Genomic DNA, 15,633 nt, shown 5'->3' with positions numbered 1-15,633 from the left:
CAGAACCCTCAAACTCCCAGGCCTCTGGTAGAGGACCCGAGCTTGAGGAGGATGACACATACCACCCCACAAGGGGTGAGAAGATAGTTTTTTTTAGTTATGATATATATATGTATATATATATATATATATATATATATATATATATATATATACAATGTAAGGTTTTACAGCATTCTTTAAAACTTAAAAAAGTTAAGTACAAATCTGTAAGTAAACAAAAAAAAAAACATAAATTGCAAGTATTAATAATTGCATTGTTGCTATCCCAATCATCAGACATATGACAGACATCAGTGGCCTTGTGTCTAGCTTTCTGGGCAGGGAGCACTCAATCTATGTCAGCAGCCCGACAAGCTACGCATATCTCCATGACAGCCACAGAATATGATCTGCAATTCAACTGCTACCATGTCACTCCCGTCACTCGGACCCCATCCTAACGAGTACATATCAATTTGAAACTAGTCATTCACGGAGCAGCACAGCCTCCATTACTTAAACTAAAAATATATACATGCTCTTTTAACCACTGCAACAATTCATTTTGCTCCTATCTGGACATTTATCAATTGTGATGTTATGCTTTATTGGTTAAACATGATCTGACATCATCATGAAATAAGATATGGGCTCTGGATGCCTCGTTCAACAAACAGCATGACAGGTCTGCCATCCATAATGAACCAGAACAAAGGAGAAATCCCTGACATCACATATTAAGAAGTAAACAGCATTTCTTGTTTTGTATATCTGTCCACATTTATCTTACATATGTCTACTCTAGTATTCTGTGTTTTATTTGGAAATATACTACATCTAAATTGGAATCCATTTATTTTTGAAGAATCAATGTTTTATTATGTGTACATTGAAATCCAAATATTTAGATTAATAGGTTAATATTTAGTCTTAAACATTGCCAGGTAACTTAGCGGGCTGTACGTGGTTCCAAATGTACTTTGACTCTATTTTATATATATATAAACATATATATATATTTCATTTTTCTATAAGCTTAATCCAGTCCAGAAGACTGTTTTGGTGCTGACAACTGAAAAGAAAAGAGATGCCTGTATTTTAGGCTAACATATGAATATGAATGTGATATCACATCTAAAGAGATATATTATAATTTTTAAATAAAACTCTTGAATAGCGTCCTATACATTTTTCCAGGACATTACAACTTTTCCTATGCTCTTTTGTACTACTGTATATACACTCTTATTATATTTTGATCTTTAATGGTATCTTGTTTTAACTCTGCCCTTTGTACTCTATATAGGCTACTTGAACCAGAATTACCTTGAAGGAGTAATCCCAAGGGATAAATAAAGTTGAGTCTAAGTCTATAAAACAGCCCTTGGATTTAACACCAAATTATAGGCTGTGAATCAAATGCCACATCAAAAATCATTAACCACCTCTTAGCAATAAAGTTAATTCAACTGGTAAACCATATACCCTAAAATGCAGCTTAACATTCATAATCACCACATGCAAATACCTTCTAATAATATCAAAAAAGATGCAAATTGCAAAGTATTATTTTCTAACTTTGTGGGGCCTCTAGGACATGTTAGCATGGGTAGAAATCCATATTGACTGTATCACACACTGTCCATTAAGCAGTTGATGTGCTAACTCCTATACATAGTTGTCTTTTCTGTCTTCTTTTTGTAATAATCAAGTTTGTTTGGCCCTGGAGGCTGTATCTAACTGGTGACCTGAAAGGTTAAAGATGAAAGTAGAGCTCGTTATGATAAAACATGTACAGTGAAATAATTATCATATAGGTTTCATGAATGGAAGTTTAGGTGTCTTTAAGTATTCGTTATATTTGTATTAAAACATGATTATTTACAAAGTAGTTGGTGGTGTGTCCCCAATAAAATTCAAGAAGGAAACATCTATTGAAAAAAAAGCAACAATAGGGTTTTCAGTCAAAGTAAAGATTGTATTGCAGCGTTGGGGTTCACTTAAATCACTCGAATATCAACTTTTTTTTATTACTTGATTTTTATAATATTCTGGCTTAAAAATCTTTCTGATTTTTTTGATAACATAATTCGCAGGAAAGGACTATTAATGATTCACTGTCTCTTTTCACCGTCTCTATATAAATAATCATTGCTTTAACTCTACAATTTACTGTCCAATGCTGGTTTAAAGATTTGTGAAAGAGATTTTATACAAAACTAGAATGTTTTTTGAGGATAGAGTTGCTTTAAGACATTAGAGGTAATCTTTGATTGTGTTTCCTCCTAAATTAAACACTGTTTTTCTGTCTTTTGCTGACCTGATCAGAATTTAACTTTAAATAGCTTCTAAACAAAACAAAACTAAACTTTTGAACCATTCCTGCAAAATCAATTACACTGGAGTCTACAAAAATAAAATGTACTTTTAACCGCCAAGCTAAATGCATTTACAGTAAGTGCAATTAATAGCAGTTGTGTCTATTTATTATTGATGTAGTTTTGCCAGAGGTGTCAAGTAACAAAAGTAGAAATACATTTTTATCTTACTTAAGTAGAAATTTTGGCCATCTATTCTTTACTGGAGTAATAATTTTTTAGACAGTTTTTTTCTTCTACTCCTTACATTTTTTGCAATTATCTCTACTTTGTATGTCTTACATTTTAAAAATAGACTACATTGTTTTGTTTCATTTAAGCTTATTACCGTTATGGCTTGTTGGTATTTTGAAAAAATAAAAACCATCAAAATAATTAGTAATAATTACTACTGATTTAGTTGTGGTTGGACAAACTTGTTGCTGCACCAACTTGTTGTTCGCCACCTACCAAAATAAATGGTTGTCAAGATCATGCAAGTCAAATTTGACAATGTTACCATTAGTTATAAAACTAAGAAAATTAAGTAAAGGATTTTATTGTTTATTTTTAGTTTCTTTGTGTTTGTAGTTTTCTAGCAGTGTTTTTCATCTTGAGTTGCTCTCTGCTTCCCCCTTGTGTTTGGTTCTTTTCCCCTTGGCTTCCTCCTAGTTGCTTGCATTCACACCTGTTCCTTGTCAGCTCATTATTCCAGTCTGTTCTCTCTCCTATATATACTCTCCCAGTACTGTTCCTCAGTGCTGGTTCCTCATCTTTTCCTTGCTGCTCATGTGAGTTTTCCCCTGAAGGTATCTGGTTTTTGCTTCCTTGTAGTGATGGTGAGATGAAGCCTCATGAGTCATTGAACTGTTTGGCCAAATTGCTTCAACAATCTCCACAGTTCATGACGCTCCATGGGAACATGTCAACACTTACTGGTGGAGTGCAGAACTACAGTTAGTAATATAATGTGTGATTTTTTTGCAATTGTTTTTCTTGCTTTTCTTTTCCCATTTAGGTTCCTTTGAAATTGTGTGTATAATAATCTTTTGTACGTTTCTTTTTTTAGTGTAAAACGTCTTAAAAGAGTCATTTAAGGTACACTGTTTCTGCCATTTTAGTGAAATAAGCTCAAGCAGACAGAGAAAGTGTTACTGCAAAATGGGCAACGATGAGCAAAATAAAAGGTGTTGGTCATTTTAATTCAAACATAATAGTTTTTCCACGGTTTTTGGTTTTAATCGAGTTGGAAGGTATGCGTTCAACCAACCTTTTGGCTAAACCAACCAATACCCAATCTATATTTTTACTAGGGCAAACCAATACAAATTAGTCACATTAGCCAAAATTCTTGTTAAGTATATACCGGTATACAACTTTCAAAAGTCTAAAGCAGGTCTGGAACCATCAACCTCAGGAATGGAAGTCAATGTCTTACAGCTGACGCAACTAACACTAGTAACTACTCTCCAGACAACAATACTGCTAGATTGCTTAGATTTTGATCATTACATTATTTGATCAAACTAAAATAATTTTGACCAACTAGATTGTTAGAAAAACAACCAGTCTATCTAAACTCTATCCAACTGACCGAAACTCCCCTACAAGCTCCCACATCTTGACTGAATACTGGCTGTTTAAATACCGTTGAAGTTTTTGAGCTTTCTGAACCACTTCCAGAAGCGGTTATGTGGTATCAGGGTAGCAAGGCTTTGGAGATCATAAAATTGGCCCCTCCACTAAATTAATCATACTTTTGCACGCCCTTTGTGAAACAAAAAAAAACGTCCATTACTCGACACATGCCTCGAAGCCTCGGCTCATCTCATAACACAATAGTTCCTTGTATTCCTTGGGTTTTGCATTTTTTCCTCAGTTAATTAAATCTACAAAACTCACCTCTGCCTCATCAACCTCTGCATTTGGGTCCTCAAAACCTCCAACCCAGCAAAGCATCAGTCTTTAACATTTTTTTCCTGAATTACTTTTACTTAATACTTTAAATAGTTTTGAAAATTGTACTTTTACATTTTTACTTGATTAAAAATCTTAAGGTGATACTCCAACGTCTACAGAAGTGTTTTTAAACAGTAGGATTTATACTTCTACTTGAGTAATAAACATTCATACTTTTTACACCTCTGAGTTTCACTTGCTGAACAATAATCTAAGCAATGAAAGTTAGGAAAATATTCATGAAGAAAATCAATATTTAAAACTATCTGAAGCAGATTTACCATATTAAAATGATAGAATATGATGTCTTAAAATGAGTTTGTCTTAAATATTCTTTATTTTCCTCAGTTAAAAACTCCTTTTAGTTCAGCTACAACCAGGCGACATGTGTCACTCTGTCTGAGAAAGCTTTCACTGCATTTAGTCAAGTTTATAAAAGGGTGCATCCAAATCTGCGTGTGACTTAAGGAAGGTGTTTTTGTGCTAATATTTACATTGAAATTAGAATTAAAAATATTTTTTTTTTGTCATTTTATGATCTTTTTAAATGAAAAAACATGTCCCTACAATATGTGATGTTGATCTGTGATTGAGGGCTGGACAATTTATTAATTTGGATTGCAATTTAAGTAACCCTGACTTACAGTTTTAACAAACTGTAATTAGAAATTAGGTAGATGGTTCTTTTTTATTGAGATTGTAATGTCTTGCAGTGAACATCTCCCAAATAATAAATCTACTACATATTCATCTGTAAAGGCTAAATTGTTCTCCTTGGCACAAGTAGTGACAGCCAATATCACATTTGCATCTTTGCCTGCTTCTGACAGCAATTCTCTTGTTGTGACTTTTTATCGACAGCAGGCATATGTCACCACGCTCATTATTTTAACCCAACTCAAAGTAGATGTGGGAATATCTTTGCCCTCACCAGGTCTTTCAGCTTTTAATGATTTCAGAGCTGCTTTTTTAATTCCATTGATCAATATAATGTTCATCAATAAAGATGTTTTGCTTTTCTGAGCCCATGTTAAATGAGCTGGTGCTGTAGCCGATGTTCCTATGTTTGAAGGAACAATACTGACTATCAATTAATGCAGTTTTCAGACAGAAAGTCATGTGGGAGACATGGTAGGATTAGGACAGGAAGCCAGGAGAGGAGAAGGATATGGCTGGAAGACAGACTGATCCATGTGAACCAGGCAACATGCAGCGCTGATCCAGGAGCTGGAGGGGCTGTGAGCCATGAGGCAAGGGGCCCCAGGGCTTGCCTCTGGCTGCCTTTGTATCCTCCTAGCCCTTTCATTACTGGGCCTCCTGTAAACATGCCTGGGAGGAGAGTACCACGGACTAAAGGAAAGGGAAAAGGAGGAGGTTGGAGGAATGAGGAGCAGCTGCCGGGTTGTTTCTACCGAAAATAGAGTTGCTGCACAAAACCCAGACATGGACAGACAAAACAAAGTGTTAGAGGAGGGCAGAGGGAAAAATATTGGCCAAAAAGTTGATAAAGGGGGGCCTGGAGTAACAGCCTGGTCAAGCAAAGCTGTTTTGTGAGACCGGGGAGATGTGGGGGTGTATGAAGTGTTGTTATTGTTGTTATCCGTAGTGCTGGGCTCTACTGGTAATAAAACTGACAGGATTCATTCCCAGTGATATACTGACCTCTTAAAGCGGAGACAATAGAAAAGTAGCCGTTAAACTTACCTAAGGGACCAAAGCACATAGCAGGAGGTTTGGGATGAGGATGAGGTGATGTTGTGGAAATAGAATATTTATTAAATAGGCTTTTCCTCTCCACTGGGAGCTCTGGGATTACAAGGTGACAAGCGATTTAGGCACCGAACCATGCCTTAGACAGCTATTACCTGCCATTCAGTGACAACGCATTTGTGATTTTTAACTCATGTTCAACTTAGGAATATTATCCATTTTACTATATATAAAGGTGATGTGTCTAAATGAACTAAAATATAATTTCAACAAGTTATTATTTTAGTCATTTCTTATAATAAAGCGGAAAACTATAATGGTATTTGTCATACCAGGTCCAATATGTATTTAGCTTATTATTTAGCTGATGAAAGCTAAATAAATATTATATAAGACCAGCAAATAATGATCTACAGAAATGAGAACCGACTAAAAGTGGTTCATGTAGTATATATTACTTTTGCATTGTTTATTGGATCAATGGATGGATGCAAAAAGGTGGTCAAATCCACTGGTACTACTACTAAGGTTTTAAGGAAACCCAGAATGCATTGAACCTCAGTTATTCTACATGTTTGATGGGATGTGTGCTTATTTCCCTTTTGAAAATACTACATAGATTCCCTATAGGGTCTAGCCAACTCCTTGTCCAGTGAAAATGATGGAGATAGAAATATGTACTTTTGGCATTAGAAATAACTCAGCATCTCCCTACGAGGCATGACATGCTTTAAAATTTGTTTGTAGAAGTGCTCCCTGACTTTAGCCTCAATAAAAAAGAGTGAAAAACAGCAGCATATGACTTGGCTTCCCAAATCACTAACTAAAATTTCACACTGGAGTTCAAGCAGCTTGGATTATTTCCCTCTCTGCTCTGTTTCAGAACTCTGGACTGCAAATTTCAAATAAATGCAATAATTTGCAATTATGTAAAAAGAAAACCATATACATGTATATCACATTCCAGTCCTTTGTTTTAACCCAGATAAAATCTTTCTAATGGTGTCTGGTTTAGGACTTTACAATTTTGCACAAGCTAATATGTTGTGCAGGCATGATTGTGGATTGATTTATTGCACAGCTCTAATTTGATGCTTTCATTGACTTGAAGCCATAATTTTACGATGAAAATGAAAAAGAAAATACTAGAAATATGCTTCCCTGTGTATATGGATCTAACTGAAATAACTTTTTGGGAAGTTAAAAGTCACAGATGTACATGTAGTTACATTCAAAAGATTATAATTTTCTTTCTTACAGTTCTCTGTGTATTTTATCCGTTTTGAGACTAATTTCCACCTGCAGCCTAACTATACTGGGAAAGTTAATCCTGGCACTGGTCATTACAGCAAGTGATGACATTTTAACATTACTGTGTGAAATAACTTGACCTTTAGCATGGCTATTAAAAGAGACCTGTGACAGGTAAAAAAAAAAAAAAAAGAAAAACACATGGACCAGATTAAATGAGCAGAGCCAGTATCTATTTGTCTACATAGCATCTTGTCTTGAGAATGTTTAATATAGATATTCGAAGGCGAATTTTATTATTATAAATAACTGGATTAGCAGCTCTGCTAATGAGGAGAGTGTGGGATGTGCAGTTGAGAAGGTAAATGTGACGCATTACCACTCTTCATAGCTTGAGAAGCATGTCAACACCATCACACACTGTCTTAATAACATCTGGTACAAACCTGGAATATTAAGTCATTTACAAGTCATGTATCCCTGACAGGACATTAGGGGCAGAGTAATTAAATGCATTTATACCATCAGTTATGGAAATGAGAAATGTTTAGAACTATTTATTTTGAGAAAGGTGAAATCCATATTGACTCATTAGGTGTCCTAATGAAACACATTCATCCATCAACTACTGCCTCTTGTTCTTAGCTGAGCAGAGAACGTACAGGGTTGTTAATCTGCCCAAGAAGAACAGGATGTTTCTGTCAATCAGATACTCACAGGTCAATTACAGACACTGAGGCGGCTGAAGATTTCCCCCTTCGATAAGAAATCCCCCTTGCTCAGATGCAATGTTATGGTGCAGTGATTTGTGGAAGTTACATCGAGAAGCTGGGATTTAAAGCATGCAAGTGATAGATATTGAATCTACAAACTTTGTGCCAAACTCTGTAACAACTGCAGAACCTGCGCCAAATAGCAACCTAAATGTTATCAATATGATACGTGATGTGGTGAACACTTGGGGGTGGGGGGCTTACAGTACGCATAAAAACATGTTATGTCATCTTTCTTTTGCCAGGAACACTGTGTTCCTATGCTTATTTTTGTATACAGCCAATGGGACCCCGCCCCCTCCATGGAGTGCAGAGATCTAATCTAACCTTACTGTGGTCCATCTAAAGCTGGAGTACAAGTTACAAGTCAGGGCTGTTTTTTACCTACTATTGTTTTAAAATTTACATAATTTAGACATGGCAGACCTCTTTGTTTGATTTGTTAAAGCAAAATTTGAGAACAATTTCTATAAGAAAGAATAAAATGACAGTTTAGATTACATCTAAACCCAGTCTTACCTTGACTGGATTATTTTCATGAGCACTTATTGCTTAAAAGGACAAAATACAAATAAAAAAAAAATAAAATGTCCATCCATCCATTTTCTTTACACGCTTGTCCCTAGTGGGGGAGAATTTTTCTGCAAATCTCGAATTTTAGTTGGGAGCTGTCAATTTTTTTTTTTTTTAACTCATTTGATTTTTCCACTATGTATTGATTTTTTGTACATTAATCTTTGATCAAAGAGCAAAAAAATGTTGAACATTGTTTAGTATTTAGACTGAACATGGGATTTTTTTTTTATTTGATTTGATCAGAAAAAGGCTTACGCTGCTTTTACTGCATCTTATACTTGTTCTTCTTGTAAACACCTTGGAATGTAACTTTCCTCTACTCCTTTTTTTAGTCAACCTTGATCACTTGTCAAGCAGCTGTGTGTTGAGTGGGTGTACATCGGTCATCCTGCCTGATCTCATACTGGCCTTCAAACCCAGCCTCCCAGATGCCTCGTCTACCAGCCCATTGTCTCCAAACCTCCATTAAGTCATCTATCGTCTCCTGCCCCACCCAGGGCCATCAGCTCACTCTTCTTCTCCTTTTCTCCCTTTCAGTACCGTCAGATAGACACCTTGGCATGTCATTATTGTAGCAGAAGCTATTTGGATTCAATTTGGGAACTTTAATTAGAGCTGAAATAAAATGCCCTAACTTGTGAAGGTGCAAATATTTTACAGCAGGGGATGAAAAGGCAAACAGCAAAATTGTGCCTGTGGTGATATTTTGAAAGAAACAGCAAGAGACAATATCCAATAAAGCAGGAGCACCTACGGCAATGGTTAAAACATGCCTCTTTGATTCCACGGTAAGGAATGCAACCTGTCAAGCACACCCCTGATTTACTTAACCCAAGCCACCGACTGGCCTCGAGCATGGCACCCAACTGCCTCCAGGCTTTAATAACTTCAAACATGATCATGAATTCTGCAGAATTGTGTTAGTTCTCTATATCCATCCACCTGCAGTTCTTCTTGGACCCATACCTGTTATGCGTGCACTTAGTTTGCCAGAAATGTTTAAAGAAGCCACCTGACGGGTGTCACAGGGACCTGGGTGAGGTTAAATAATTGAGGTGAGTGAAAGATAATTAATGGAGAATCAATGAACAAGTCAGGATGAGGTTAGGAAAGGAAGGTACAGCCGTGGTTCGAGGGAGGGGGATCTAATCCAAGATGAATTAATTATTTAACAGGCTAAAATGACTTGAATGACAATGCGGAGCATTAGACTTAAACACACCTTCATGTTTGTGATCAAATGGATTTTCAATCCAGAATCAACTTTTACGTTTTGCTTCATATGACGCTGTGAAGTTATGCTTAATACACCTCATGTCTGCAAAGTAAGGTTTGAGCAGAAACCCATTTACGTTTATAGTCCTTCACAAATGAATGAATGAATCAGTGAAATAATGATTGAATGAAACAAAGCAATGGGAAGAATGTTCTCAGAACCTGGACTTCTCTGATGAAATCCCTATGATCTCCATGTCTCCTTCCTAACACTACCCCTACATTTAATTAGAGTCTGGGGAATGAGGAAGTGGATGAGTGGACTGTCGATTTTAAATTCATTATTTCTTAAGCTGAGGTGCAAACCTAACTGTTCACATTCTAACAGACATGTCTCCTGTGCTCTTTTGCACTTCTCTTTAGGCGATAATCAAGCTATGTGTGGGAATCCTAATAATTAGTCTGGTATTTTCGCCTGCATCCTGCCACTTGTCATTTAACCAAAATACATGTGGGAATGCAAATATGTGAAGGCTGAGATTTTAAGACTATATAGCATGTCCACTTCTTTAATGAGGAGAAGGGTTGCCTTTTCATTCTTTGCTTGTCATGTTGCCACTTGCTAAGTGGATTGTGCTCTGAATCTAAAGAGCTCAATGTTGTGGGGATGAATATGAGACAGGATAGCCAACAAAACAAAAAGTATCTGTGGTGCATTCTTGTGTTGCATTTACATACAGACTCTCTATTTAACACACACATGCACACACACACATTTCTACTAACCAGTCCATTCTTCTTCAGGTCTGCCCACATGCTAGTGCCATCACCACCCCTCATTAGTACATGGTAGGTGAAAAAATAGATGCCAGGCAGAGGGCAGGTGAACTTTCCGGTGCTGGGCTCATAGTAATTACCAACATTGGTGACCACGTCATCAAATTTCAGTATTTCGCTGCCCTCGTGCTGCTTGCGTAGCCCTGCATAAAAGGCAATTTTAGGGGTGTAGATGGAGGGAGAATAACCCCCCGGACCAGGACCGGGGGGCCCCTGCGGCCCCGGTTTCCCTGGCTCCCCCGGGGGCCCACGTTCTCCTGGAGGACCTGGGTTCCCAGGAGGCCCTCGAAGCCCAGACCTTATCTTCTTTCCAGAGTATTCCTGGGGGGGCGAAGACACAGCTATCAATTCCTGACCAGGTTGAGAAGTAGCGTAAGGATCACACACCATCCTGCAGCTTCCAAGCATTTCATAATGGTTCCCTGTTCCCCCAGCGCTGCCACCTTTGGTTGTGTGAACAAGAAGGGGAATAGCAACCAACAGAATCAGAACCATGGCCACGCCAACAGCAGCTACGATCACACGTTTCCTGCGGCTAAGCCGAGAGGCGGCCAGTGTGAGGAAGTCCTCCTCCCCCTTGGCTGGAATAGTGCCGGCCACGATGAAGCCTCTCCAGGTAACAGTTTGGAAGGAAAAATGGAGAAGAGACGTTGAGGGGGGGAGATGTAGGAGGTATTAGAGCATTGGTTGTTCAAATATTACAAGAAAAAATGTTAGCCAAGAACGGAAAATCATTCACGGAGATTAAGATTCCCTTTTAAGAATTGTCCAGTTATCTCACATCAATATATCTATCTTAATATTTATTTATTTTTTTGTCCTGCTGTCTCACCATTACAACAACAAAACAAAAACAAAAAAATTAGGTATTCTTCTGATGGATCAAAGTCTCAACAGTTTGTCATGAAAGTCCACACCACAAAAGGAGGGGGGGGGGGGGACAAAATGACTTTCTCAGATAAAGTACAAAGATGTCCTTTAAGGTTTCTCCTAGATACCAGAGCACTTCATGTAGATGTCTCATTTAATGCCATAGCTGAGACAGAAAAAGGTCACCAGATATCTCTCCAGGCAGGATGATCCGTGGACAGCTCTGTTTTCTGCCAGAAATAATGAAGTTGGTGCCTTGAATCAACAGATTCTTTTAAAGTTGATTCCTCCTGCGTCTTTGTATGGATCTGAAAAGGATAATAAAAAAGAATGAATAAACTTATTAATTTTACCGTTATTCCCTGTAAATTACTTAAATCAAATATATGCGTAATTTAAAAAGAGAACTACAAATATTTTTTATAAGGTGGGCGTATTATTTAGATGCATCTCTGTAGTGTAAAATAAATAGTTAAATATATCGAAATTGGAGGTAAGATATAAGCTTTTTCTCACCTGTTTCAGCAAAATGATCTCTGGCGCGTCCAATGATAGGCTGATGAACCAAGGCGCGCAGGAGTTTCCGGGTAGTTAACAGTTTCCTAATCACAGCGGAGTTCTCCCCGCTTTTTTATTTTTTAAATAAAGTCCAAACTTCAGCGACTTCTATGATAATTAAGGTGAGAAATGATCCACGGGAAAACTTTCAGATTTTTTTTTTTCCAAATGAGAAGCGCTGTGCATCCAGACGCTCCCCTCCACGCTGTCTGTCCACTGTAGCGCTGATCGAGGCGTTTGGTCCAGCAGCAGTCCTGCTCTACACCTGTTAGATCTCTCCTCCTCACCCCTCCCCTGTCTCTGTCTCTCTCTGTTGTATCACTATCTAGATTTTCCTTTCCTATCAGGAGTTATTTAACATTAAACAACTTTATTTATCATTCAAAACATTGAGTATATAAAATATCCTGTCATATGTATGTTGATATTATTATTTTAAGCCAATATGAATGTCTCTATTAAATAATCCTCCTATGAGCTGATATTGTTTGCTCAATATTTACCTGTCAGAGGAAAATGTCTCTGCAAGCAACAAATGTTTGATACTGTTCTGCCAGACAGAGGAGAATGTTCTCATCTTTTGTGTACCAGGCAAAGAGAGGACATGGGATGGTGGTGACTGAGTCAAAGCTGCCTCTGCGTGATGTGTGAGGAATGGAGAGGAGACGCTAAATGGTCCCTAGACCATTGTCTGTGTGTGACTCGCATCCCACAGCTATACAGCCTCATTAGTGAGACACCCTGCCCCAGACAATGTACCCTCTCAGCTAAAATCTTAAACTGGTGCCTGAACACTGGAGTAAACAAACATCTCTGCTCACATACTATGTGTGGACTGCAGACCAAAGAGTATTTACACCATTAGTCGTCAAAGGTTTTTTTTTATTTTATTTTAATGCGGAATCTTTTCCTGCAGTTTTTAGGGCAACATTTAATAACGAGATGACCAATGTTAAAATAAAGCAAAACCAAAAAGGTTCACTAAGGTGGAGTTGTAAAACATTATGGTGTGACCAACATCTGTATGTGGTTATCAGATATTTTTCTGTTATACCTGGTGATAAATAAATAAAAGGAAAATTACTCTCCAGTGATTTTAGGTCAATTTTTGTTTTATTTATTTTTTGCAGCTGATATTCACCAAAAGCATCTAAACAAAACATCTATAATACTTAGCTGCACTTTCTATTGAGTTAAACATGGCTATACTTAAGTAATCCAGATTTATATCTAGGGTTTCAGAATTAAAATGCATTTAATAATAATCTATAATATATAATGGGAAATAAATCACAGATAGAAAAACATATTTGTCCTCCCATCTATCCATGGTAAGAAGTTGGAGAGTAGTTTGGTAGTTTGACAATATGTACAGATATTAGTTGGGTAGACATCTGGGTTTATAGCTAAGAAATAGTTACATAAGTTACTAAAACGTAGCAAAGCTAAAGGAAAAATTTACTTAGATAGTTCCATGTACTCAAAGAGATATAGAGAATCATCTTCTGGTACAGCAACACTTAATACTCTCCAAAAAATTATTGTTTTTTGGGATTTTTTTTTTTTTCATTTCAAAAAGTTATAAAATGTTTTAAATATAATTATTGATTCTGTTTATTTTTCAGAGTATTAACTTTGATTGTAGTTCTTATAAAGTCTCACACAGACTCATCATCTGGTCATAAATTGTATTTTGCTGAGTCTCAAATGTGCATTTGTTCACCCAGTGGTTTAGCTAATCAAAAGAATTTATTTCAAAATATTTAACTTTTACTAGTAATGTACCAAAAAAAATCACTATACTGAAGCTGAATTACTCCAGAAGCAACTAAAATCAATATTTCCTTGTTATGTATTTAATGCAAGCCCCTACTGTATAAGACAATGCATATCCATAGCTTACTAGACTTGGCTGTACTTACTATGAGGCACACGGGTTAGTGTAGCTGTTAAAGTTAGGAATAAAAGCAAAGTTGTAGGTCAAATCCAGTGCTATCCAATTGAGTTCATCTATCATACACAATTAAAAACAGTAGATATTGACTCATGGTGCAAGAACAAACAGTTTAAGTTGTGCTAAAGGTCAGCGACAAGCCCCCATGTAGGTCAGTAAATATATATTTAACCTAGAGTTGTCAGAAGAGTTGTTTACTACAGTATTAGAGACATTTTAATATTTAGGGTCTTAGATCTAAATAAAATTTAAAACAGCCTAACATCTTACCAGCTTAAAAATGCAAAATTATATCTATGATTATATTTGGAAAACATATTTCTTGCTTATGCGAAGCTAGTTTTCGGAGGATAGGGGTAGGTACATGCAAGGTTACTTATCTTGTAGGTTTCTGTGTTGCCCTGTTATGATGTGATTACCTGTCCAGGTTTTACCCATGAATTTTGTCTGCTGATGGTAGCTAGAGGAATCAGCACCACCCACAAAAAACAAATCTAGAAAATAGATGGGTATTACCCATAAAACTAATCATTGTAGTAAAATCTATTACGACTGAGCATCAGATTATTTTGATATAGATTCATTTATGCATCAAATCCCAGGAAGCTGTGTAAACACTGCTACAGAGACATCTTTGATTTCTCTCAGTTTATTGGTAATCTGTGATCACATATCTTTTCAGAAACATCTATATGGTTCAGTTTTTGTAAATATTATATTTGAGCTATTTGTCACCTGTCTGACAGGCAGAAAATTTAATTGGTGACATGGTGATGGCAATAGGAAGAGGTGTCCATACAGTATTGATGAATCCCTTTTCATCAATCACCTTCTCCTCAACCTCTCTCTCTGCCACCAGTCTAGTAATGTGGGGATCATGCAACCTGATCCTTCCAGCCCGGAGAAGGTCAACAATAAACCCATTTCAAGATGGTTACTAAAGGATGTCTTGGATTTGGTGGGAAATTGAATGTGGCTCAGGGCTGGGAAAATATATATATACATTTTTAGAAGGAGGTAAAAAGTAGCTGAGCAGGGTCTTTTGGAGTAAATTAGTGCAATTAAGTTAGCTTGGGTCACTAACTCAGTTCTCTGAAGACAAGAAGCGAGGTGCAGACAATCATTTTTAATAGTCAGAAGCAATATACTCAGGATTGGATTTTTAGAAGCTGTTAAAATATTACTGAGGTGATTAATATTGAAATATGCGTATGTCTTTCAGCTGTCTGTCTCCCTCTCTTTTCCTCTCTGTCCTGTTCTTGATTTGTTCCCTGTTGAACACTCACCTAAATTTCAATATCCTGCAATATAGTGATAAAATGTATTTATTTCTTATACTGTGCTCTATCATGTCTGTTTTCACTGTGACTGTGCTGTTAGGACAGCGAATGAGTAGAATTGCTTCTCAGTTTTTGAGTTATTAGTTTGTTTAATAAATAATTTTATGAATGATGACACACAAAGACTACATCTCTTAGTTTTGTGCAAACACCTGCAAGATTTAACCTCCACTCTCTTCCCCCCTCCCGCCTTTGTGTAAACAAAAAAGACAAGAGAACCTATTTATGGCCACATTACTCATGGGATACAT

General features: G+C 36.8%; 1 protein-coding gene across 1 annotated transcript in view; it reads right to left on the bottom strand.

Moving 5' to 3' along the window:
• LOC107086756 (complement C1q-like protein 4) overlaps positions 1-12,281 on the bottom strand; it is a 15,557-nt gene extending 3,276 nt beyond the window's left edge. Inside the window, exons 1-2 of the mRNA XM_015377899.1 lie at positions 12,047-12,281; positions 10,610-11,838 (exon numbers count right to left, since the gene is read on the bottom strand). Of these exons, the coding sequence (XP_015233385.1) occupies positions 10,610-11,155 (546 nt within the window). The 5' untranslated portion in view covers positions 11,156-11,838; positions 12,047-12,281. The remainder of the gene's footprint in view (positions 1-10,609; positions 11,839-12,046) is intronic.
• Between the last annotated feature and the right edge of the window lie 3,352 nt (positions 12,282-15,633).

This window comes from Cyprinodon variegatus, unplaced genomic scaffold (genome assembly GCF_000732505.1).
Source record: "Cyprinodon variegatus isolate N-32 unplaced genomic scaffold, C_variegatus-1.0 Scaffold161, whole genome shotgun sequence".
Lineage (NCBI taxonomy): Eukaryota > Metazoa > Chordata > Actinopteri > Cyprinodontiformes > Cyprinodontidae > Cyprinodon > Cyprinodon variegatus.
The sequence above is the reverse complement of the archived record's forward strand: the minus strand, read 5'-3'. Positions and strand labels throughout refer to the sequence as shown.